This window comes from Cyrtonyx montezumae, unplaced genomic scaffold (genome assembly GCF_038088225.1).
Source record: "Cyrtonyx montezumae isolate F1298 unplaced genomic scaffold, pur_monq_1.0 scaffold_4, whole genome shotgun sequence".
NCBI classification, from domain to species: domain Eukaryota; kingdom Metazoa; phylum Chordata; class Aves; order Galliformes; family Odontophoridae; genus Cyrtonyx; species Cyrtonyx montezumae.
Genome location: NW_027072045.1, coordinates 29,279,131 through 29,304,683, shown reverse-complemented (window position 1 = coordinate 29,304,683; position 25,553 = coordinate 29,279,131). Strand labels below are relative to the sequence as shown.

The 25,553-nt window shown below is 33.5% G+C and overlaps 1 protein-coding gene across 10 annotated transcripts in view; it reads left to right on the top strand.

Annotated features, from left to right (window-relative positions):
• The window catches only part of KCNMA1 (potassium calcium-activated channel subfamily M alpha 1), a 422,031-nt gene that overhangs the window by 243,968 nt on the left and 152,510 nt on the right, over positions 1-25,553 (top strand). For all 10 annotated transcript variants that reach the window (XM_065746496.1, XM_065746495.1, XM_065746491.1 and 7 more), the window contains exons 4-5: positions 12,501-12,594; positions 16,340-16,451. In XM_065746496.1, the coding sequence (XP_065602568.1) occupies positions 12,501-12,594; positions 16,340-16,451 (206 nt within the window). The remainder of the gene's footprint in view (positions 1-12,500; positions 12,595-16,339; positions 16,452-25,553) is intronic.

Sequence of the window (25,553 nt, the reverse complement as noted above, 5' to 3'; positions counted from 1 at the left end):
GTAATTCAGAATAATCACTATTTCTGGAAAAAATGTAAATCAATAGAAGCTTTATTTAGCAGAAAGATGTCTTTTATTAGAAAAGCAGCAGAAAGTGTCTAAATAAATCATTCATAACAATACATTACTTATATTACCATTATTCTTTCAGTCCAATATATTATGTGTTCAAATCAGTGAAGGTTGTGTTGTTTAGACCCTGTACACTGCATTAAAAAAAATGCATCTCTACATATCTGTTCATTTATTGTCTTCAGTTATTCATCAGTTACTGAACACTATGGATCTTTTTGAAATTACCCTTACCTTATTAATGTTTTATTTCAAAATACATTGAAAATAAAGGTTTTCTTTGAAAGCTCCAATGAGATAATTTTGAATGAAATGACAACGCGCTTATGAAAAATGGCAGATTGGATTTTGGACTTGTTACTGTAATTTATACTTCTTCCTTCTCTTATTCCTCATCATTTTTGTCCTCCTCTACAAACGTCTTTTTCCCCCAGACAATAATACTGGTGCTATGTGCAGTATTTTGTTTACTGTAGTATAAACATTTTCAGCCTGTGACTTCATTGCTGAAATAACTCACCTCTTTCGTATCGACTCTTACCTAGGAGCCGTACTGCAGACTCATTGATGTAGGTTTTTTTCTGCATGGCAGTCCAGGCCAAGCTGTGGTTTCATTGCATGATGCAACTTCACCCTTTTTGGTTGTTTATGGGATTAATTATAATTTATTCTTGTATTGCCTGTGCATGCCAATGTGCTTACCATAACGGTGTATACACTGAATGCAGCCTAAGCATCGAGTGCATGAACTGGAATTAAAAGAACCCATGAAATTATAGAAAGCTGAGCAAATGTAAATTAATCTTATCTTTAGTAAAGTATAGAAACAATAGAGCTTAATATGTATATGTACCAGGTCTATATATTTAAGATTTCCAGCATATTCCAGTAGTTTATGGACTAAATAGACAATCGTAGTGTGATCCAAGTGTGGGGAAAAATGAGTGTTCCAATTATCCTGTTGTGAAAAGGTCTGAATGATGCTGATAGTGTTCAGAAAGTTAAATCTTTCTCTATCAACTTAAGCAGCAGGTGACAGAGACAAGAGGTAAGATTGTATTTACTGAAGGTCAAAATTTGGGAAGGATTTTGAAGTGAAGCTACTAAGTATCTTGCAAATTAATTTAAAATGTATTTGTTTACAAAACAACACTAAAATGAAGTTTCATACAGACAACTGTAATGTGCCAATTTTTTTTGCCAAAGAGACTGACAATCCTAAGCAGATGATTATTCATGTGTTCTAAAGCATATTCAAGTAAATCCAATGTCAGCACAGTAGAAGATACAATTTAATATATGATTTAATGCTTATCCTATTGTTTCCATATAATTACAAAACAAACACTTTGGAAAGTGGCATGAAACATTTTGCCTGAGCACAAGTTTTGGCACTGTTCAGAGCAACCATCAAGAGTATGTAATCAGAGGTTACATTCTGTGCTTTTTTTGTCAGAACAAATCTACAAATAAATATTTGAAGTGGTAAATGCAATTATTTATACTTAATTTTGAGGTCAAATACTATAAGATGTTAATAATGGATGAAAAATTTTAATTATGGACAGACATACACATATGTAAAGCCAGAATGTATTTTTGACTCTTTACTTTTAAGCAAGTAACTGATATCATGCAATATAATCAAAGCAATAAACAAGGGAAATGATTTCAAATCTGCAGCTGTTGTCATGTCACCCTTATGCTGTTACCTTGCTGTCCTGACACTATCTGCTATTCAGGATTACTTAAGATTTACTTGTCGACTTTTGTTTTATTCCTAGATCCTACATTTGGTTTGTTTTGTGTTTTTTTTTTTTAAATCTCTTTTTTCTTGTAATGAAGGACAATTTTTCTAAGAATGTCAAACTTGTCAGATGTGTATCTATAGGGCAGCATTACAGTTTTCCACCTGAAATAAGTGCAAAATGGGCTATTATTGCACCAGTCCATTTTTGACCCAGTGTGTAATCCTTGACTACACATCCATGTTTCCATGCACAGCAGCCAGGATAAAAAGGTGTTGGACTACAACGTGCATGTTTGCAAGCCATGCTGAGATAGTGCTAGAAAAAAAAGTGCTGCTATGTATTCATTTTTTACATCATTATATTGCTCTTCTTACATTGATGTAAAGTGGTTTTATACCAGGCTTGTGATAATTGATTTAAGCAACTGCTACAGGTGTTGGCAATACCTTATTCCATTTATTAATGGTGATAAAGTGACTGCTAAAAAGAATGATGTACTGCCATTAATCTGCTGAAAAAGGGCTTTGCCTTTGTCATTTAACAATGTCACTGTGTTTGTGATTGTCATTCAAGCTCCAGTCTAGTTTCCTTCTCTGAGAAGTTGATGAAGTAGGAAAGAGTTGAGTTATTTTTTTTAATTTCTTTCCTTGATTTTTTTTAAGGTGTGGCTTTTCTTTTCAAGTCTTTCTTGGGATCAGCATTTTGTGTTAAGAACATGGTAATCTGCTCTTAAGACTGCTTTGTTAAACAGTCAAGTCCCATAGCTGGAACAATTAGGAAATGAACACTATAGAACATGAAAACTAATAGTTAAATGCACATGGAAAGCCACACAGATAGAAAAACTGCATGCATACATTGTGCTTTACTGTAAAAGATATGTATAATAAACACTCACCAGGAAAATGGGATTTATTTTTTTTTAAAGGACATGGATAAAACAAAAAATGATTCAGAGTTTTAGAATGCTTAAGCTGCATTACTTTGTTTCATAATAATATAGGTGAGATTTATGGCACCTTATGTCTAGCTTAGGTATTAGGTTACAAAGGTGTTTGAAGGACCCAATGTTAATAGGTAGATACAGGTAACAGGTCCTTGTGAAAAATGACAGAAAGAGAATCCAAAATGATTAAAATTTGTCTGGGGCTACTATGTTTTCTACCCTTATGGAGTGTATTTGTTTTGATTTGATTTGGTTTTGGAAGGACTATTAGATATATTGTTCATATTTACATTTGTCTTGAAAACGTGAGACTATTTTCTGCCTGATGGAACTGTGTATTAGAATCTCTAAAACTGTAATTAACACAGTATAATATAATATAAATATTACTGCATATGTAGTAGATCTGTGTAAAAACTATACATTCACTAAACTTTATCAGTCACTTTTTAGTACTTTTGGCTTTCATTGCTCAGTTAAGTTATTCATTGGCATTAAAGCCAAGAAGTGTACCTGAGGTTCAAGTTTGTTACTTCTCATTCAGAACTTGATGGAAGTTTTTTTTTTTTGTCAATTAAGGTATCACGGGACAGAAATTCCAGAAAGGACAGTCAGATGAATGAACTGTACATTTTTTAAGACCTCACTTAATCTGTTACTCTTAATATTTTCAGATAGGATAGTTGAATTTAGACTGTTAATTTCATAGGAAAAGATTTGTTGGTTTATTTTGTTTTGTTTTATTGAACTGTATGTAAGCAAGCAGGAAGCATAGAATGAATCCTTAAAATCAGTTGGAGAAATTAATATGTTATATGCATCAAGTAAAAAATTAGATCTCAGTTTTATGATGCACAAAAGTGAAATGGTTAGTAGTCTCAGTATATAGTCATAAATAGATGAGGATATCCTCCGATTGCAACTCTTTCCTCAGAGTGCAGTCGAGTGAGGAAGGTGCAGAAGTTAGACAAAAACATCAACAGAATAAAAAGATTAAAGGTGCTGGGATGGAGGAGTAGTTAGAGCTGGAAACTGACGATGGTGGGCCATAGAAAATTTCAAGCTTGAAAAAAGTTCACATGCATCGAAAACACATTTGACTAGCTTCAAAAGACAGTAACTACAAAATGCGAGCACATGAAAGAGAACGAGAAGAAATGTCAGGAAGTCACCCACTCCTCCTGCTGCAACATATGAGTTGCTGTACATTTATTCAAACGGACACTTTCCTCAGAGTTATGTTTCTTCTAGGTTCCTTCCTACAGGAGTAGGAAATATTAGAAATGTAATATATGTAAATCATTTTATTGTACAATTTTCATTATCTAGAGATCATTCTTAAATTATTCTTGGGACTGTAAGTAGTCCATGTATCTGTAATTGAAAAGTACTATTTGCCAACGTTTTTAAAAAAGCTGACACACTCTCTTCTCCCTGAAGAGTTCATTTCAGGCTTTAGCTGTATGTTTCTACTGAAAAGGTTTTATGTCTCTGATATACTTTTGACTAACTTAATTTCTGTTGTTCAGTTCAGTGTGATCGTAGCAAAGGGCTTATTATGATTTTAGAAGCATCATGTAGCAGTTTTGTCTTTTCATGTCTACAATTACTTTCTCTTCTCCAGAGTAAACAGCTACAAGTCCTTGACACGTTTTGATAGAGTATTCAAGAAAAACTGTATTAAATCATATAATCAGACAAGAAGAAATAGAAAGGGATCTTATTACAGAGTAGAAACATGCAAGACTGCCAACATTACTAAATACCATGTGCAATTTAATAGCATTACTGTAGCTGAGATAACTGAAGTGGCTTCCTAAGTATTGTCAAAAGGAGTAATAACGTACTGTTAGTTGAAATAGTATTCTGTAATTTTTCTCTTTAATACGACAGTAAATTCACACAAAAAAATCTTTAATTAAAGTGTGTTCTCTGGGATTGTTCTTTTAGAATCGTTCTTTTTAGAATGATGTCATCAGTGAGATTGTTTTCTCAAAGTAATATAAATACTATTTACAATTGCTAGTGTCCTCAGCTTTTGGTATACAATTTACAAAACTTATGCAAAGTAAAATAGTATGTACTTTACCCATGTCGTTTCAGCAGAGTTCTTCATAGGCAGGATCTTAGGCAGGATTGAGATTGCAGTATAGTATTTTGCAAGAAAGTGCAAAGAACCTTAAGGAACCTAGGAAAGTTACAGAGATTGGTGCTGGGATTTTTGCTTACACGTATTTAGTAGTCAGATTCTCTCCTGCAGGAATCTCCCTTTTGTTTGTGCCAGTCAGTAATTACAGAAGGCATATGCTGTCAGCCATAGAGAATGTACAGCTTGATGATAGTAAGAAATACACCATTTTCAGAGTGAGCAATTTTAATGTGCATATTTTCTGCAGTTCCCAGCAATTCAATATAAAAATGAGAAGGGAGTTTTATTTTAAACATACTTATATGCAGCTTTAATGTATAGACAGAGAAGATAAGAACTTGGTTTTGCTTGAGTTTTGTGGTTATATTTTACTACAGTAGCAAGTGCAGAAGCATGATGTACTTAAAATTCATTGAAAATCTGAGTTAGGGAGATGAAGTCTGACAACATTATACTGGGAAGTGGTTTTTCAAGTAGACAAGACAGATGGGGTTGCTGAATATGTATGGTCATATTAAGCCAAGCACAGGTATTGAGTTAGTTGTTCTATTCCTTATTTATATATTTTTCACAACTTAGCCCCAGGGAAATGCAATTACATCACCAGTTGTATTAGTTCATTTGTGTAAACTAAGTACTATCAAAGTTACTTATTTCTGTCATTAGATATGTAGTCACTTCTGTATAACTATGTAAAAGTCAGATGAGTTATGCTAGGTAACATCTTCCATGTCTGAAGTGACTTAGTACACCTTTTTTCTGTAGTTGTGCAAATTTAATTTCAGTCTTAATATATGAATGTGCCAAAAATTAGAATTACTAGTCTCTATCTTTCCCAATGAAATTCCTTCTCTATTTCAGTTTCTAAACTGAATTAATTTGCATTAGAAATTCTAAAGTGACAGTATCTTATTTGTGACAGGTACTTACTTTCTGACATGAAAAGTAGTTCATAACAATTTTTATCATTGTGGAATTTGATTGAAAAAAATCTACTTGACTTTTTTGCAGGTTAGAGTTTCAACAAATTCTGTTCAAGGACAGCCAACATTTTTTGGTAATTGGAAGAAACTTTATTTACAAGCAGGAAAGCAGACATACACTATTAAATAAGTATTATTTTATTTTGTGAAACGTGAATAAATTTGTTTGAATCCATGCCAAATTTATGTCTGTAAAGATATGTTCTTAGATCTAAATCAAATCAACAAGCAGAGAAACAAAAAAAACCTTTTAAGCTTCTACCACATGAATCAGGAAAGCAGGAGAGTGAATCAAGCGTGTAGAAAACCTAGTATGTCTCAATACCTGATTCTTAGAAAATTCTTTACTAAATAATACTTTTACACCAATGTGTTGGTCTGTTTTTGTTGTTGCTTATTACTTCTGATGGTGTATTTTTATTTTTAAAAATGATGAGGAAGTTTTTCTGCATGTTAGACTGAAAGTTTGTCAAAGTCCCCCTGTGAGTTATGGACATAATATAGAAGTACTTAGTAGAAAGCATATGCAGAACAGATGACTTAACAATGTATTTTTAAATTAGATTAGAACTAGAAGGATAATATTCTAGTGCCAACTTGTGATCTGTCAGACTTTAAAGAATAGCAGAAGATAGCAATGAGGAAGGGAAATAAGGAGAGGTACGTGTGTGAAAAACAGCTCCCTTAGTGTACTTCCAACCTTGCAAATTAAGAAGTCCCAGAAATATTGTAAGTTTTTTAACAGTTCTTTTTTTTTAATCTTGAATAAATTTATATACTGAGAATTTGTTTTAAATTTGAACAAAGATACTGAGTGTTGGTGCAATTCTAGGACTTGACCTAGTGTCTGTGAAGTTAAGGTCAGTAAGATTTTGCAAGAGAAACTGAAAAAGAAAGTTGCGTTTGGAAGCAGGTGTTGAAAAGGCAGGAAATGGAGGTGGAACAAAGTAAGGTGTAGATTAAATATGAACTCACTGCATACTGAAATTTTGGAGTTTTTAAGACTGAAAATCTTTCTTTAATCCATTATGAAAAGGTCAGTTGGAACAGAGAATCAGAAAATGGTGTTTGTCAAAGTCCCAAGGAAAAGTACAGAAATATTTGTCTGAAGCTTTCTGAAGGAGCAGGAAGGAGAAAATGATAGGTAATGTGGAGACTAGACAGGGAGAAGCTACAATGAAAAGACAGAAAGCAGCCAAGCACAGTCAGCATTTTAACTAAGTACAAGAACAGAAACTTTGCTGAAATGTGTTGGTAGAAGAAAGCTCTCTGTTTTTATATGTGCATTGGAGAAACACAGCTTTAGACAGAGGAGGTTGAATGCTCAAAAATAACTGAAATATATTGTTAGCATTGTCCAAATAAGAAGGTAAAAGGAAATGGTCACTGCACCATCATTGGACTTATCACTGGGTGAGAAGGGTCTGTGAAATTCAGCAAGAAAGGGATTGTTTCTTCACTCACAGCCTCCATGTACGCAGAACTTAGAAAATATAACAAGATGTAATGGTCCAATGGAGTTTTATGGATCCCAAATCTTAGGGCTGTGATAAGTTTCATGGCAGAATTTGCTGCATGTAAAGTTGGTTCTGGCCTTCATTAAAGCATTTTTCAGATCCAGCTGACTGCTTTTCTCTTGTGGGGAGAAAAGGCTCTAGTCTCTACTGTGTATCTTGTAGTACTATCTGAAAATGCTAGTAGCAAAGCTTCCCTGCTGGTAGATGACAGCATGTCAAGTGAGAGTGAAGTAATTTAGAAGACCATTACCATCAAAAATGTAATTGGCTTATTGATGTTACAATTCAAAGGAAGGCATTATAAAATGAGGAATTTAACAAGCTGTCTTGCACTTAGGTATATATATAGATCTCACAAGAAAATTCTTTCTGTGACTGATATGATTAAAAATGAAAATCATTAAAGAGGAAAGGTGTTACACTCTTTGTCACCTTGAGGCATTAAATACCTTTTTTTCTTATTTAATCTTTTTGTTTTATTTAAATTGTTTTTTTTCTGTATGTTCATGCCTGCTTAAATATGTAAATAAGATTTATTTAACTGTGTATTCCCTTCTGTGTAGTACAACTTACATAGAGTTAAAGGAATAGAAATTGATTTTGACGGAAATTACTTTTAGGAAATGAAACATCTGGCTTTCTCCATGATATTGTACTTAGTCACTATGTCATTGAAATGCAGTTAATCAGATAACCATTAACCCCATAATTTACCTTCCCTGTATTGTTAAAAACATGTACTAAAGGAGTATAAATGGAAACTGTAATATCAAATTAGTACTAAAGTTTTTAATTCTAAACTTTGTAATCTTGCTTCTTTTTTTCCCCCCTCTATAAATAAAGATGAGGGAATATGGTATTACAGGCGATCATAAAGTAAAAAATTTTGGTAACTGGAGTAACTTTAGACAATATTGCGTGGCCAAAGAGAATTTTCTACCCAACTTAATTGATATTAAATTCAAATTTGAAAACACAGAGTGGAATGTCTTCAAATTATAAAATACTAAAGAGCTTTCTTTCTAAATATTGAATAATTTCCCTTCATTATGTATGTGCATTGATTATATTTTAGCCACCTGTACTGGTATTTCACTGCATAATTATCACTTGATCATAAAATCCACTATTATTATTAAAATTTCTTTCTGAAAGAAAATGAACATCATTCTATCTTTTTGTGTAATGGACTAATTAAGAATTTTCATGAACAATGAAAATATAACCTTTCACAGTATGAGATTTTATTTCTTTCTCAGAAAAATAAAATTTGTAATGATTGGGGGTTTTTTTAGTTCCAACTTTTTCAATTTTACATCTTATTTAACTTATTTATTATATAATACCTTATCTAATTGAAATAATGGGCTTAGCTTTTTCTTTACTATTACTTAGAAGATAAATTTGCTTCAAAAAATTAAGATATTCGGACAGCTTTCTCAATATCTAAAGTTTTCAATAACTTCTTAACATTCCAAAGATGTAGAAGTCTATGTGATACTAAAATCAGTTCTTGGCTGAAATTACAGCACAAGTCATTTTTCTGTAAGGAATTGTGTATATCTTTCACATAGCATTTCTTATCACCAAGATCTTTTGTAAAATGTAATGAGATTAATATGATTTAAAATGGGTAGTTGTCTAGGCTTTCCCATTAAGAGGAAGGGATGGGAGGACATTAGTTTTACACAGAGATGATAATGTGTCAAAAACACAAGTCCACTTCCTTACATAGGAGGACTGGAATACAGAGCTGGAAATTGCATATTGGATGGTTACTTCAAGTACAGAGTTGGATACGGACAATATGAGCATAATTAATTAACAAATTAATAGAATTGCTTCCTTTTATTTCTCTGTGGTATTCATGACAGTGATTGCACTGTAGGACAGATTGATATTGAGTTGCAATTAAAAATGGACTGTGCAGCTTCAATCGAGATGAAATCATACAGGAAAAACATTCTTGAGGTTTTCAACTTAGCTGCTTTGCAGTACCCTGGAAAAGTTTTCTGAAGACTTCTGTGGGAAGTTTCATATGTGTATGCTTATGAAAACAAGTAATTTCAGGAAGCATTAAAATGCATGCCATTTTTTGCCCTTTCGCACTTGTTCTATGACTATGCAGAGAATAACCCCGGTAGAATTGTTTCAGTGCATTTGAAACATTTCAAACAAACCAGAAACAAGTGAGAATAATTAAAAATACAAAGAAACTAGTGACCACAGAGGTTAATTGAACAGTGGAAAATTCTTTTCAAGTAAAAGTGTGCTTCATTCATTTGCTTAGTTGTGGTAAAATGATTCCATAGTGCCAGCTTCTGTGCCTACTGCAGAGAAGATCTAGTGGAGCTGGGGACATCTTATCAAAATTTAGGCTTATCTGTGTAAATTAGAGTAGTTTTCTTAATTCTCATGTAGTTATTTCTGTTCACTGAATGAATTTATGCCTATGATACCTTTATTGCTGGGCTCTGTAAGAGCTTGTATTGCTATAAAAATGCTCTAATAATAAACAGAACAGGTAAATAAGTTAGTGTGAAACTAAAATGCTGAAAGAGGATGAGAGGAAGGAAAAAATTTAACAGATTAGTGCCTGCTTAGCAAATACAGGTAAGGCTCTGTCTTTACTGCAGATTTGGCAAACTAAGTCCAGTCAGCCATCTATATATAACTTTTTTTTTTTAGTATTAGCGCAGTTGCAGTGAATATTCTCGTATAAATATGGACCTGAATAATGCCACCAGCTTCAAATCAAGTATACTTTGCATTTATGTTTACATTACAAGTTTGATGAGTAACGTCACCAAAATATAATTTGAAAAAGAAAGCATTTTATAAACCTTCCTGAGTGTATAAAAATGTTTCTTTAGCCTTAGTGACGTGCCTTTCTGACAGTCTTCATCTAAAATAAAAAGAATTGGACTAATGATTTGTTATCTAGGTGGTTAACTTAAAAATTGAGAAAGGGGACATTATCTGAAATGAAGAGTGCTTTAGGAAGAGAACTAACAGTGAGATTAGCTCGCCAGAGGTATTGGTAAGCGGCAGTCCCAAATTAGGATGGTTTCCACTGTTAAGCATGGCTAATACTGCCAAGTGTTTTGTAAACACAATGCTGATGTATTATGTATTAACTAATTTGTCAGATTTTGTAGTTTTTGTAGAGGACAATGGTGCGAAAGGAGACCAGTTAGCTGCAGCCTTAGCTGAACTTAACATTAGTGATAAATACCCAATTGCTGTTAGAGTCAGATAATGAAGCTATCTCTGTCCTAGTTAAAAGTTTGTGCAATTCCATTAGCTCCATTGAATACCTGCATCTTTTATGGGTACTTAACCTTGAGTTAGGGTTCAGGATTGCTAATTCTGCTTCTGTTGCATTTCCTGTGGTTCCTGTTGATAGGGTACATAGTGACTCAAGCGTGTAGCCTACCTTATTGTAACAAAATACTTTACTCTCAGTAATGCCATACAGAAACTGAGCTTTCTAGTTTATTGGATTTCATTCATTCCTTGGAGCAAAAACCATATTTGTAAAGTTCAAGATGCTGTTTTCTTCCCTGTATGTTAACATTTGGCTTCTCTTCCCTTCTTCTGCTTTTCTAAATCAATTTTATTTGATTTATAATAGAAGTATTTCATAACTTCAATGTCTTTATAAATAGGTTTTTTCAACATTTTAATTTAATTTTCTGTGTCGCTGAAACTTCTTAAATTATAAAGCTATTGTACATCAAGAAGAATTTTGCTGTATGCATTTCTGCATCTAAAGCCAAGCGAGGGCATGCTGTACTTAACTTGTTTGACCTGTAATGTATACAAGGAATGGAAAACATGGCTGCATGTGTAATGACCTATTAGCCCCTGTAGTTTCCTTTATGCCTTAAATTAGGTAACTGACATTCATAACGCATAGAATCTTGCTTGTTGAGCAGTCTAGCATTATGTTTGCAGAGCTGCAGCTATACTAACTGGTATTACATTCAGTGATTTATTTAACCCGTGAAGCCAAAGAATTTCTTCTTTTCTGTTAGAATATTTTCTAGGGTTCCAAATGATCAACAATCTTGTTTTCCACTTTACTGGTTATGATGAATATGTGATCATTTACAATATATGTGCACATGTATGTATATATAGTGGGACATTATGTATATGTAGTATATACATAAGCATATATTGGAAGATTACTTTCACTTCAGTCTGTGGCTTCAACATTGTTCTGTGGCTTCACCGACCTGTTTGACAAACTTCACAAATAAATCACTAATCACGCTCCTGGAAGTTAGCCCTTCCTTAGATAAAGTATATTTATAAAGTACCAGTTTGTATAGGGTGTGCTTTGGAACTGTCCCACTGTTAAATAAAGCATAATATAGTAAGCAAGAATTTGCAATGGCTGCCTGACACACAGAAAGGTATCTAACCTGCATGCAGAAATTAACCCTTACAGTACTGCTTCAAATTCTTCAATTTGTTTTCCTGTTAAGTTTTACCAGTGGACTATGGTGCTTTTCTACTCAGCTTTACAGTACTATATATCAAGTACATAAACAGTAAAAACAAGATAAAAGCAAAACAAAAACTTACTGTAAACAACTTATTCTATAAGACCAAGTGCTCCAGGTTGCTAATGAGTAATATATTCCTAAGCAACTACTACTCCGTTTTTAAAGTTTTAAATTGCAACATAAATTTAAAACACACGATGTTTTACTGTAGCCGTATATCTGTTGGGTTTCTTCCTAGGTATGTATCCTATAGAAAGAAGTCAGTTCTTTAAGGGTTAATGTGGGGTTAAGGAATCCTAAGGTATTTTTCTGCTTGTCTTTTCTTAAAGGTATCTGCATGTTAATTTTCAGATATTACCTGAACAGGTGAATATTAAGACCGTACGAATGACTAACTGACTGGATGAAATAATTCATTTGAAATGCTTGCTTGTATCTTGTAAATGACTGGGGGGGAAAAAAGGTGTAATTTCTGAATCAAGGTTTTTAAAAGAAATGCATAAATATCTTACCAGAGCAAAAACTCATATACTGACAATTTACTCTGATTTCTTTTTCTTTCAAATAGCCCAATAGAATCCTGCCAGAATTTCTACAAAGATTTCACGTTACAGATTGACATGGCTTTCAATGTGTTCTTCCTACTCTACTTCGGCTTGCGTGTAAGTAGTTTGTCTTTGATGACACACTGACTTTACAATGACTGATCAAAATTAAGCCAATTTCTAAAATGCATGATCAAAGCTTTTTGTTTCGAGTATGTAAGCAGTAAAGATAAACATATAAGATAAACAAGGAGACAGTTACTTTATAAATTTGAATGGTCTGTTCCAGCCCTGCTACATCTGTCTTTTAAAGTATTGCAGAAAGTGAAAATTATTATAAAGTTGATCAGTATAGTTTCAGTGTACTCAGTGTGTGGTAGCTAGCACAGGAAAACTGGTTAATACTTGAATTACTTTTTTGCTGCTGGATCTGTCTTTGGTAGTTAGAAGTTGAAGATAACAGCTGGTAGAGCTGCCATTCTCAATTTTATGCACATCTGTTATTCCAGACTGCTAATGAATATTTTGTAGAAGTTGTAAATACCAGTCAGCGTACTGAATGTCAACACATATCCTTAGAATAAGATTTTCACTTTCTGAAAATCCAATAATGCAATTTCAGAATCTGGAAGTTTGGATTTCTTAAGATACATTTTTTTTTTCTTAAAAAAAAAAAAAAAGCCTATAATTCAAGTAGATTTTCTATTTGTTTTTCTTTCCCCCTTCTTCCCCTCCCCCTTCTTCCTAAAGGACTTCCCCCTTCTTCTTGCTAAAGGACTTAATTTAGTAGTTGGGTAGAGATAGTGATAGGACTTTTCTTCCCCTCCCCCTTCTTCCCCTCCCCCTTCTTCCTAAAGGACTTCCCCCTTCTTCTTGCTAAAGGACTTAATTTAGTAGTTGGGTAGAGATAGTGATAGGAGGATGGTTGGACTAGATGATCTTATAGGTCCTTTCCAACCTTATGAACTTATGAACTTATGAACTTATGAACTTCCCTTCCCCCCTCAACCTTTCTGCCCTTCCTTCTCTCTTTATTGTCTGGAAAGGAAGCCCTTTCATTTTTGCCTGCAAGGAAGTGTTCTTGTTAGCAGGAGGCTTGCCACACTGACTTTTCTATTGCATATAAATATTGTATTATGATCTTCCTTTATCCATTTTTCTCCTGAATCACAGGAGCTCCAATGCCAGAATGACAGTTTACTTCTTTCTATTTTACCCATGACCAACCTTTTCTAGTGCTCTGATATGTTCAATTTTGTTGCATATGTAGGTTAATTAATTACACAGTCTAGGTGAAGTATCTATCCTTTAGTTGTACAGATAATTCCTCCCAGTGTTTGCACCCCAATATACATATTCTGTGCTGCATTTTAAAAACATAATAGCATAATAACATGTAATTCACTGTTCAGAAGACCTTCCATACAGATTGATCTTTGACACAGAAGATCCGATGAATGATACATGAATTTCCAACAACCCTCTAGTTAGAAGTATTCAGATACTTCATTAAGTTTATGTTAGTAGTAAGGTTTTATGTTCTTACCTGAAGAATTAAAATTATATGTTGGCCACTAACTCGAAGTAGTAACTTGGGCTACACTGACTGGAAGAGGAGCACAGTAGGAGAGAAAATACTGATGCTGACTAATCCTTTTAAATACATACTATATATTTTTTGAAAAGGAGAGAGTAATGTTGGCTCTCTTCTGGTCCTGTTGAATGAATGTACTTTACTGGTTATAGTACGTGAGATGGGCTGCTAGAATGCCTTTTTCAGTAGTTGCTTTAATCACATCAAATGTTTGTGTTATCCAAAACCGCATTGTGATGCAAGCCAAAGTGTAATAAGCAAGGATATTAAGGATTTGCTTTGTAATTGTATTCTCTGTGTAAATTAAACTGCTGACATACATGCAACATCCATTCTCCAACACACTCTGCTGTAATAAACAAGAGTTTGTAATAAACAAGAGTTGTAATAAACAAGAGCAATTGATATTCAGCTTATTTGCAGGGAAGAATTGTCAATAATTAATTTGCTGGATCAACAAGCTGATTTAACAAGCATCTCATACCTTTAGCTACTTGTGTTTTTCGGACAAATATCTCCTGTGAGTTCTTACTGGCAAAGTATTTAAAGAAATATTTAAAATATCATCTTTCTCCATCTATTCTTCCTGAAATAATGTCACAATTCAAAATCATAAAAATGTTACCATATCTTCAGTTCCAGAAAATATTTGTGTTCATACACATGTCCATTTTAAAATCCTAGTGGGCTAGTAACCAACTATGAGAGAAGTCTTCATCAGCAATTTGTATATTTCTGACTAAGCCCAAATTGCATGAGTTAGCAAATAATCAAGCAGCAGTCTGGCAGAGGAATGACAGAATTGTGCTTCTGCTTCTAGAAGAGCGCATTATCTCTTCAAGCCTGTTTCTGGAATGTAAAGTATTTATATTAGTTACTAATTATCCTATTATCTAAATGAATAACTATTCAAATACTTTTCCAGCAAAGTGTGAGTCACCTTTATAGTCATTTCTGTTTGTTTTTGTTTTTGAGTAACGCATTTTAACCTTCCTGAAAACCAAAACTTGTCCGTTATGGAGTGATAAAATGCTGATTAGATAAAATGCATTGTGAGTTAAGAAAATATCATCCTGAGATTTTGAAAAACTTTTAGTTCCACATATTCTGATTACTTTCCTTTCACCAAAATGGTGTGGATAGGTTTTGATGAAACTGGATATGTTTTCCTCACTTTTCATGATGAAACTTTGATAAATTTTGTAATACAGAATAGCATAATGTCAGTACGTTTTCATTTTTGAATCTTCTCTGAGCAAATGCTGCTCAGATTGTATTTTATTTTATTTCAAGTATCACTTCAACAGTCTTGAAATCAGTAGAATCCCCTTTTCTAATTTTTTATCTTCAGTGAAGTTTTAATGTAATTGAGAAAGAAGAAGGTTAAGTGAATGGAATAGCAGTACTTTCTTTGAAAGCAAGACAGTGTGGATTGTCTTTCATTAAAAAAAATATATTGTTTTGAATATATTGTTTTGAAATGTTAGTCCACATGTCAAGTTTTGCATCAGTAAAACTGCTTCACTAAATGTCTTCATAATTCATTAAACTTTTATATTTATATGTCTATTTAATATTTTTAGAGAACATTATTTTAAACCTTTTTCAATGTGAGTAGTTGTTTAATATTGTTTAAGCACCGGATGAAAAAGCAAGTTGAAATTAGGATATCTTTGACATCTAAATTTCCTAGTTTCCCAATGCTGATTTCATAATCAGCAGAAAGAAAGGATGTCTTCCACATTGCAATTCAGAGGACTGAAGCCTTGCTGCAGTCCTGTATTATTCCTTTTAGGGATTCATTACGCTGATTAATTCTAGATAGGATGATAACGGGATCTTGGTTAACTACCATGTATTTAGAAACAGCAAATAAAACCAGCAAATACATGTTGACACTGCTACTCACATGTTTGGAGTGCTACAGTAAAGGTGTTACACTTTGGAATATTTTATACTTATCTATACTTTTCTAATATTGCTGATATGTTCCTGATAAATGTGGAGGACAGTTCTTGCCACCAATGTTACAACTTATTATGTAAATGTTCTGCTGCTCTTGTTAGAATATTCACAGAATTCTTACAAGTAACACCAATTGTCTTGTCTGGAGCAACATAACTACTCACTAACTTAGGTGTTTAGTATTTTATAATGTATATATACATATATACATACATATATCAACATATAATTAGTATTGCATGCCAACTACACACCACAAACCTAACTTGATTCTTGTTCCTCTTTCCCTCTTTTGTTTTCCAGTTCATAGCAGCCAATGACAAGCTATGGTTTTGGCTGGAAGTTAACTCAGTTGTAGATTTCTTCACAGTCCCTCCAGTGTTTGTGTCAGTATATTTAAACAGAAGTTGGCTTGGTAAGTAATAATTTTTCCTTTCGATAGCTACTATAAAGATACCTAAACTTGGCACATTTTGGTAATGTCTTCACCTTATAGCACCATAAAAGCAGAAGAATGGTACAGAAGTTTTTTGAAGTGGTTCTATCGTTTCAGCAGACTATGGGTTATGTCAGAAAGAGCACTTAACTAAGTCCTTTTTTTTTGACTGATTAATTTGTATGGGCTTAGACAAATGAGTAGAATTAAATGCAGTTCGTGAGCAGTCATGAGTGGTATTTCCAGTGGGGTGTCAGTATTGGGACCAATCCTTTTTAGTATCTTTATTGATTATTTGAATGGGAGGATTGATTGAACCCTCAGTAGGTTTGCAGATCGTACCAAGATAGGAGGAAGAATGGATCTGCTTGAGGGAAGGAAGGTAGTACAGGGAGATCTGTATATACTGGGTCAATGGGGTGAGGCAAACGGGATGAAGTTCAGCAAGACCAAGTGGCTGATCCTGCATGGTCACTACAACCCCATACAGTGCCACAGTCTTGTGGTAGAGTGGCTGGAAAACTAGACAGAGGAAAAGGATCGGGGGGTGTTAGTTGGTAGCCATCTGAACACAAGCCATCAGTGTGCCCAGGTGGCAAAGAAGGTCAATGGCATCCTGGCTTGTGCTATGAATTGCGTAACCAACAGGAGCAGGGAGGTGATCATCCCTCTGCACTTGGGACTTATGAGGCTGCACCTTGAGTACTGTATTCAGTTTTGGGCCCCTTACTTCAAGAAAGACATAGTGGTCTTGGAGTGTGTCCGGAGAAGGGCAACTAAGCTGTGAAGGGACTTGAGTACAAATCTTACAAGGAGCAGCTTAGGGAACTGAATTGTTCAATCTGGAGAAGAAGAGGCTCAGAGGAATCCTTATCACTCTCTACAACTCCCTGAAAGGAGTATGTATCGAGGTGAGGTTCAGCCTCTCTTCCCAGGTAGCTAGCAATAGGATGAGAGGGAATGGCCTCAAGTTGCACCAGAGGAGGTGAAGGTTAATTATAAGAAAAAACTTCCACCCCTGAATAGCAGTCAGATATTGGAACAGGCTGCTCAGGGAAGTGATGGACTCACTATGCACGGAGGCATTCAAGAAACACGTACACGTTACACTTAGGGACACGTTTTAATGGGCTTGGTTGTGATGATTTGATGGTTGTACTTAAAGGTCTTTTCCAACGTTGGTGATTCTATGATTCTATGAATATAAATTCTACTGAAGGTGTTAGTAAGGTCCGTCTAGAGAGTACAGTTTAACCTCTGTCTGTTTTTATTGAGTGGGGAATTTAGTAAAACTGTTATCTAAACAGATGATCCAGGCTGTTTATTTCCTGAAATCTACTGTCATGATTTCACATTATGCGATTTAGAAGGATGTACTTTCATACTTGAATCTGACATATCACAGATTCCCAGAACTTCCAGATTTGAGTCACTGGAGATGAAGGTGAACTAAGAGCAAAAACTAGAATCACAGTATCCGTAGAAAAGGAATACGAAATGGGAAAATATCTCAAAATTACCCCAAATTAGAAAATAATGCAAGAAGATAATTAGTTGGAATGAATATACTTTGTGAAAATGGCTGTGCATCTGACTCATTTGTGATGATGCAGCAATTTAACTAACAGAACCAATAAGAATAATGGGAGTGCTTGCTCTTATTAGTTTCTCCTGAATAGTTTGTATACAATCCATGTCATTTTGCAGGCAGAGTTCAGTGTTGCAATTATATTTATTTATTGGGTTTAAAGAATTTTCTCTTCTTATAATTGCACCAATGTTACTTTTTCTGGATTTCTTTTTTATAGTCCCACTTCACCTGTTTTCTGACTGGATTGTTTTTAGAGGTATTTGTCACTCGCTCAAACACTGATTTGTTTAATTTTTATTCCGTAGCTGGCTTATTAACAACTTATTTATGACATTTGAGCATTTACATTTGCTTCCTCTGTGTTTATTTCAAAGGAGCTTTCTCTGTAGGGAAAATCATTCTTAGTGAAATAATTTACTAATTCAAAAATGTGAATAATTGGGTCTGTGGCACAGCTGTAATTTAGACCAGCCAAGTGTCATTTTGAATTGTTGAGCTGAAAGAGTTTTTAAGCAAATACACAGAAGTGTATTAACGAAGAATGTTCCTTCATGGTTTTGAAAGAGCCAGAAGAATTTACTTTGCTGAAGGAGCTGATGTGCCTGGGACATATTTTTAGGTAACAGTGGAAAGGCAGAAGTGTGGGCAGAGGGCTAGGGAGGATGTTTTCACTGTATTAGTTTCAAGTCAAGTACCTACTTTTTTTATTTGAGAAAATAAGTGTTTTAAATTGAAGGGCAGATGCTTATCTAGAGAATGATTTAGAGCAGGAGCTAGATTCCAGTATGCAAATACAATTCAGTATTCAATGCAAGATAATCAATTGCTTTTCCACCAAAAAGTTTCTGTGAATGGTAGGATATTCACTGTCTAATGTAGAACTGAAGGCAAACACTACTTCAAACCTGCAATAATCTCCTTTTAGAAAAGATTTAGCCAGAAAAGAAATCTTAGAAAAGAACGCCATTTTCACTAGCTACCACAGTCTAGAATAAGCAAAGGATGTATGTTGAGCAGAATACAGCTGGCATATGGAATGATCTGTTTATTATACTGAAAGAATGGGATAGAGAAAGGGAAAATTTAAATCTAAGTAATTCAGTGGTATATATTACTTCAGTGATCAGTGGTGTTAAATTGCTTATGCTAAAACCTAGCCAAATGCTTTCTGAAAATTGCTGAATTTGTTGTCTTTACATTCTAAGTGAAGTTATGCTAAAAGTGATGTTGAAAGAAAACTGAAGATTTGCAATGGCAGAAATTAGGTTCTGTCAAAATTCTTTGTGATCTTAATATTGCAGATAAACTTTAAATGATCAGACCTTTGTTTCTTTGTTAGCTTGCAGTCTACTAAGCTGGAGAGGCCTGTAATGTATGAATATTTTCTAGCCTTATTCAGTAATGATTTACAAGCACTGTACGCTCTGCTTAAAATTGTTACCCTGTCTTCTGTGAGAGCAAACACACTTTAAATAACTGAAATGCCTTTTATCATGCACTTGCTTATGAAAAATTGAGTACTGATTTTATGAGTAGACTAGATTGGATAAGTTGCCTTGACAGGATGGTCTTGATAGAAGTAAGATTAAATATGTAAAATATCATCTTAGATTCATGTTTACAAAGATACGTGAATGAAGACCAATCAACCTTAAGAACTACAGTGATTTAAATCTTAACTAATTATAAGGATTTTATATTCTCTCATATTAACATTGAATCACAATTGATTCATTTTCTTTTCCTGTTTATTTTACTGAACAAGAACTTTTAATTCTTAGAAACCATTTGATTGCTAATAGATTCATCTGACATCCCCTAGGCAGTCTAGGCTGCTACTGAAGATACACTGTTTTTTCAGAAAGTGAATTTTTAACAGTGTGGGGGGAAAGAAGGCAGACAGTGCATGCAAATGTAAAAATATCTGCAACATAAGAGAATGAATCTCTCTATGTGGTGGAAAGCATATTTATTCAAAAGAAGACTTTCCTTTTTCTAATCTTTGCTCAAATCCTGTTCAGGTCCTGTTACAGACTTCCCAAGTCATTTTGGATCTTGTTCGTTGTTTCATTATCAATTCTTGTTCTTAGAAGACAGTTTTCAGCCTCTCTGGTAGAGGGAGCTATTTATGTGAATCAGAAAAAGAAATTTTCTCCTTGTGGTTAATGGAAAAAAGATGCATGACTTTAGAGATAAAACACATTTTAAACTGACGGTGCAAATGCCTTCTGGCCATCCAGCAAGAGTGCTTCAAGATGAAATTTCAAAAATATCTGTGAGGAAAACCGACATGGAAAACAACATTTGTTTCAATACCCTATGGCCATTCTTTTACATATGCTTTACGGAACAACTCTGACTATAAGTCTGTACCAGTTTGCTAAACACTTTATCTTTTGAAAAATGCTGTGGAACTTAGAGTACCTTAAATACACAAAGTGATTTGTAGCTCCAAGACTTTACAAGCTTTTTATCTTTTGATACATCCACAGATCTCAGAAATATGCCTTAGCACCACTACAGTCATTTTTAAGTGTATTTGTTCATTAAGCATTATGTATTTCTGCCATCTATTGGTGAGAACTTTGAATACACACCCAAATTCTACAATAGGCCTTTAATATGTCAGGATTTTTTTTAATAAAACTGATGTGTTTTTACAGCTTTAAAACACATTATATCATTTTACTTACATAGTATTTTATATGCTTTGGTAGAAAAAAAATTTAAATTTCTGAGGCAAATAATGTTTTTCATGCATATGCACTAGTTTTGTTTGCAGTAACATTTCTTTGTTCACTTCAGGTGCCTTCAAGTAGGTGTAACACTATGACAGCAGTGTGTCATTGAAAAGACTGTATCACATGTATAATATTGAAAGCAACATTTTTTTGCTTCTTTTAATCAAACCATATTACTGTATTATTCTCCAGTATAATCTGTTAATTTTATTAATACGGATTTTATTTTCCCTCCAAAATAGTAATAGAAGTATTAACTTAAGGTCAAGAGCCCTTCCCTAATAAGACTACCATAGACAGCATACTGTTTAAAGGTGTAATGGTTCTTTTTCTGCTTAATGAATGTCACAGCAATGCTGCATTAACTACATCAGTATTTCCAGCTTTTCTGTTCAAATGTGAATTCTAATAGCAGTAGGATTTTTTTTCTGCACTCATATGTATGATTTTTTGTCTTGATCACTTAACTATTTTGCTGTAGTGTTCTTTATTCTTTCTGTGATATGATTAACTATGGTCTGTGGTTACTTTTAAACAAATGGTAATAATATTAAATTACTTATGTATTTCTGGAACTTCAACAGATTGTGCCAGACTAACTGAAAACCAACATTAAGTAGTCAGCAGAGCACATTTTTAAAATTACTGGATACAAGGTACCCAGACATAATGACTTAGAAATGTCTTGCTTAAGAGATGTTGTTAACATTCTCTTAAGTCTTTTTAGAAATAGGATTCTGCCATAATTACACGACTGGTGTTTTCTCAAAACATGTATGAGATTTTGGCCTTATTTGCCTTGCTACTGAAATATCTGCCAGGCCCAAGGTAGTAGAGTGCCACAATAAAATGTCATTTATTTGGAATATGCAGTAGAAGTCTTAGTTAGTTAACATCACTCAAAAACACTTCCTTTTTTGAAATTTGACGTTTTAAGATATAAAATATATATTTATATATTATAACTACTTAAATTTTTTTATTATTATTATTCACAAGCTGTAAATGTACTCAGTAATCAGAATTTTCATTTAAGCAACCTACATTAGTATTTCATAATCAGTTTGAAACAATGTCTGCTAAGGTGGAGTTCTGTAGGCAATCCCTTACTTGAAATACTTTTTTGTGTCCGTCTGTCCCCTCTCCCCCCCACCATTCTAGTGCTTTTAATTTGAAACAGTATTAAATGAGACATTACTAAACTTTGGAAAGCACATTTTTTTAATTCAGGCATTTAGTTTATATACATATATATTTAACAAATCAGTACAGTGTATTTACCAATTTTATATAAGCTTGTGCTAGTTAGGAAAAAGTTTGCTCTGTCTGCCCAGCTTACTTTCTCGTTTGATATTAGTAAAAGAATATGAGGTCAAAGAATTTGAGTTTTCTTGGTATTTTAGGTTCAAACGATCTAAGCTTATCTTGTCTTCAAAATTGCACAGACACTTCGCAGCAATAGACCTTACGAACTCTCACTAGCTGCTACTTTAGAAATATTAGAAAAAACAGTGTTTTCAACTTCATCAGAAGTTCTGTTGGTTGCAAATAAAAATATAACAGATGGCAAGTAAATATCAAAACCAGAATTATGCCTTAATTAAGTTTAAAAATACACACACACAAAACTACGTTTTAATTCGGGAAACTGTTTTTCTAGATTGAATTTTTCTTTCTCCCTAAATCCATTTTTTCTATTACGTGTGATTTATGCAGGGATATTATGTTGCTTTCTTTTCATTCAGATCTAATGTTATTTAGAAGTTCACTTATTATTATGTTCTTGAATAAGTAAATAATAAAAACGAAGTCATCATATGTATAATTAAAATTGTTTTAGATACTTTTTAAAGCATACTTAATATAGTTTTTAGTGATGACTAGATATAGTTAGGACAGTGCTCAAACATTGATTATGTGGCAGTCAATGAATGTCAGAGATTGTACGCAAGAAATATTGCAAGCATAAATTTAAATGAAATAGGATAATTTTTAGAGTGGTTTGTGTAATTTGTACTGTGGTTCCAGCTTTTATTTTCTATAAAAGTTCTTATTAACTCTGTGATTAATCTCTTCTCTCTGGCTTTGCTTTCCTTCCTGCTTTGGGCAAAATGTCCACACTATAGCATTGTAAAATGCATTGTAGATGCAGATACGTCTAGAAAATAAAAATGAATCAAGATAGCTTTTTCTAGATTCTCTCATGTTCATCCTTACTATGGAAATACATCTAAATCATATAGGAAATGTGTAGCAGTCAGGAGTTAAGAGGAAATAGTGCACATATTTGGAGGAATGTTGTCTTCTGGGAAAACACAAGAGACACTTGCTTTTTTAGAAGCTGATTCTAATCTACTCTGACTTTGTGTGGCAATTTTCACAGTGTATTCTTAGTGTTGGCAATTTTTTGGCTATGTATCGATGCTAGACTTTGGTAATATATTAGCAAATATATTTTATGCATATATATAAAATATATATTATAGCAACCATTTCTAATCAGTAAGAATGCCCTAAGAATTTGCGTCTCAGCAAGCAGATTGCAGGCAGATTTTCTGTTTGAAATTAATTTGCGAGAGGAGTCTTAAATATTACTCTTTTTGCTGGACTTACTCCAGATTCATTCTTAGTGCTCTATTGAATCTTCCAGTTCTCAAGCTTTCTGTTCACTGATTCAGTGTTCCAACATGTTTAAATATGACTTCTAGTACAGGCATGAGATGAAAATAGGAATACTGGTAAGTAACATATGGACCTATGTGGTAGCATTATTCCCACCAGACAGTGAAATCAACATAGTATTTGACTTCTATGAAATTTTATGCTTGAAGTCTTAATGTAACAGCTGGTATTAAGCATTGTTGTTTTTTTTTAATTACAGTATGAATTTACACCACATGTAGAGTTATTACAGTTAGTAAAAAGAGCACCACACATTGTTTAAAGGCTTAACTATTTTATGAAGGGTGTGGCACACATCTGGTCAGAAAAATACCTTTACTTATGATACGCTAGTATCATAACTACATACAATTCTGTGGAGTATCATTTTTTCTAAATTAATTTATATGCATTGGCTCCAAATATTCTTTAAATATTTAAGTTCTATTCAAAGTTCAATGAGGATTTCATAGAAGTACATTGGAATCGAAAGATTTTATTCCTTTTCAAGTTTTATTTTGTGGTATGCTCATTTTTTCCTTGTCAGTTGTCTTGTGCCTTGTGCCTCAAATTAGCAAAGACAGGCATAATTGCAAGTCTGCAAGCAACAATGTACTGCAGCATTAGACAGGCATTACGTCTGGCCTTTGTCCTTCCTTTGCTTTTCTTCTGATTCTGTTCTGTCTCATGGTTCCAGCCTCAGAACAGTATATTCCTGATTTTAGTGCAATTTCCTTCAAGTTGCTGATACAGGCCAGGGAGAATTAAACTGGATGTTAACACTTCATTTTCTTGGGAAGTAAAACTATTTTATACTGAGTTGTAATGGGAATAAAGATTTCCAACCTTCAGAGCCTCTTCTTTGCAAGATTAGCTCACTGAGGGGTAAACTGTTTCAGAGGTTGTCTCAATTTTAGTAACATTATAAAATAATTCGTCCAATTAATGTCTGAAATAAAAAGGCATTTTTCATCTTTTTTGAATATTGACTTCAATATCTAAAAAGAATTATACAACTGTAAGAAAAGAAAATGGAAAAAATGAGGGCTCAATAACTTTTCCCAAGTTTGTTATATTTTTTTTTACTTTTTCTTTTTTTTTTCTTGAAGTAGGTCTGAAAATTGCTTATCCTTTCCCTCATACTTATAGCCTTTCATTAGCTGTTGCACAGCAATTAGTTCTGTAGGATAATATTACTTTTCCAAAGTATGATGCTTGCAAAACTAAACAGTCCCTGATTTTCTGTAAAGATCCACTATTCATTCTGTAGTGGGGTATCTGCTTTTCTTATGAAATATGGCATACTCTTTGGCTGAAGTGTTATGCAATAAAATTGATTTTGTGTTAAGGGAGAAAACAGCAGAAGTTATGTTTACATATGCAGCGACTCTTTTTATTTGGTCCTAGTGCCAGGCTTTCTGTGTGTTATTCAGTATCTTATGTTTTTGTTTGAGACCAGAAAACAATAATACATGTAGACACTTTTTTTTCAGGAACCTAAGTTTAACATTTTTCTGAAATCCTAAAACTTTGACTCACCAGCTTTCATCCTTAATGTTGCCTTGTGCTGCTTCCACTTCCTTTCCTTTGTTGAAATTGCTATCTGACACTAATTTCATTGATTTCAACTTTAGGATTTACAGAGTTTGTATAATGATTGATTTAGTTCTACATGGCTTTTTTGGAAGATATTTTAAAAACACAACAATAATAAAGGTCTTATCTCTCCCTGCATGTGATGATTTTTATTATGTAAGTCTTATGGCATTTGAGAACTAAAGTTATATTTTTATATTATTTATAGTAGAGTTGGGAATCAAATTGCTTTTTGTTTCTCAAGTGATCAGATATAACAAAGTACACTTATTTCTTTTTTGGTGTTAAGATGAGACCTAGATAACACATGTGGGGTGTCTCTGAATACGGAATTAAATCATTTGAAAAGTGTATTTGAAATTAATCTGTAAGGTATGCTTTGCACCCTATCTACATGAGACTGTAGATTGTAGAGGACCTTGCTCTCACTGAAAGCTGAAAGCAATAAGCCATCTTGCACAACCAGACTGTAGAACACAATGTTAAAACTAT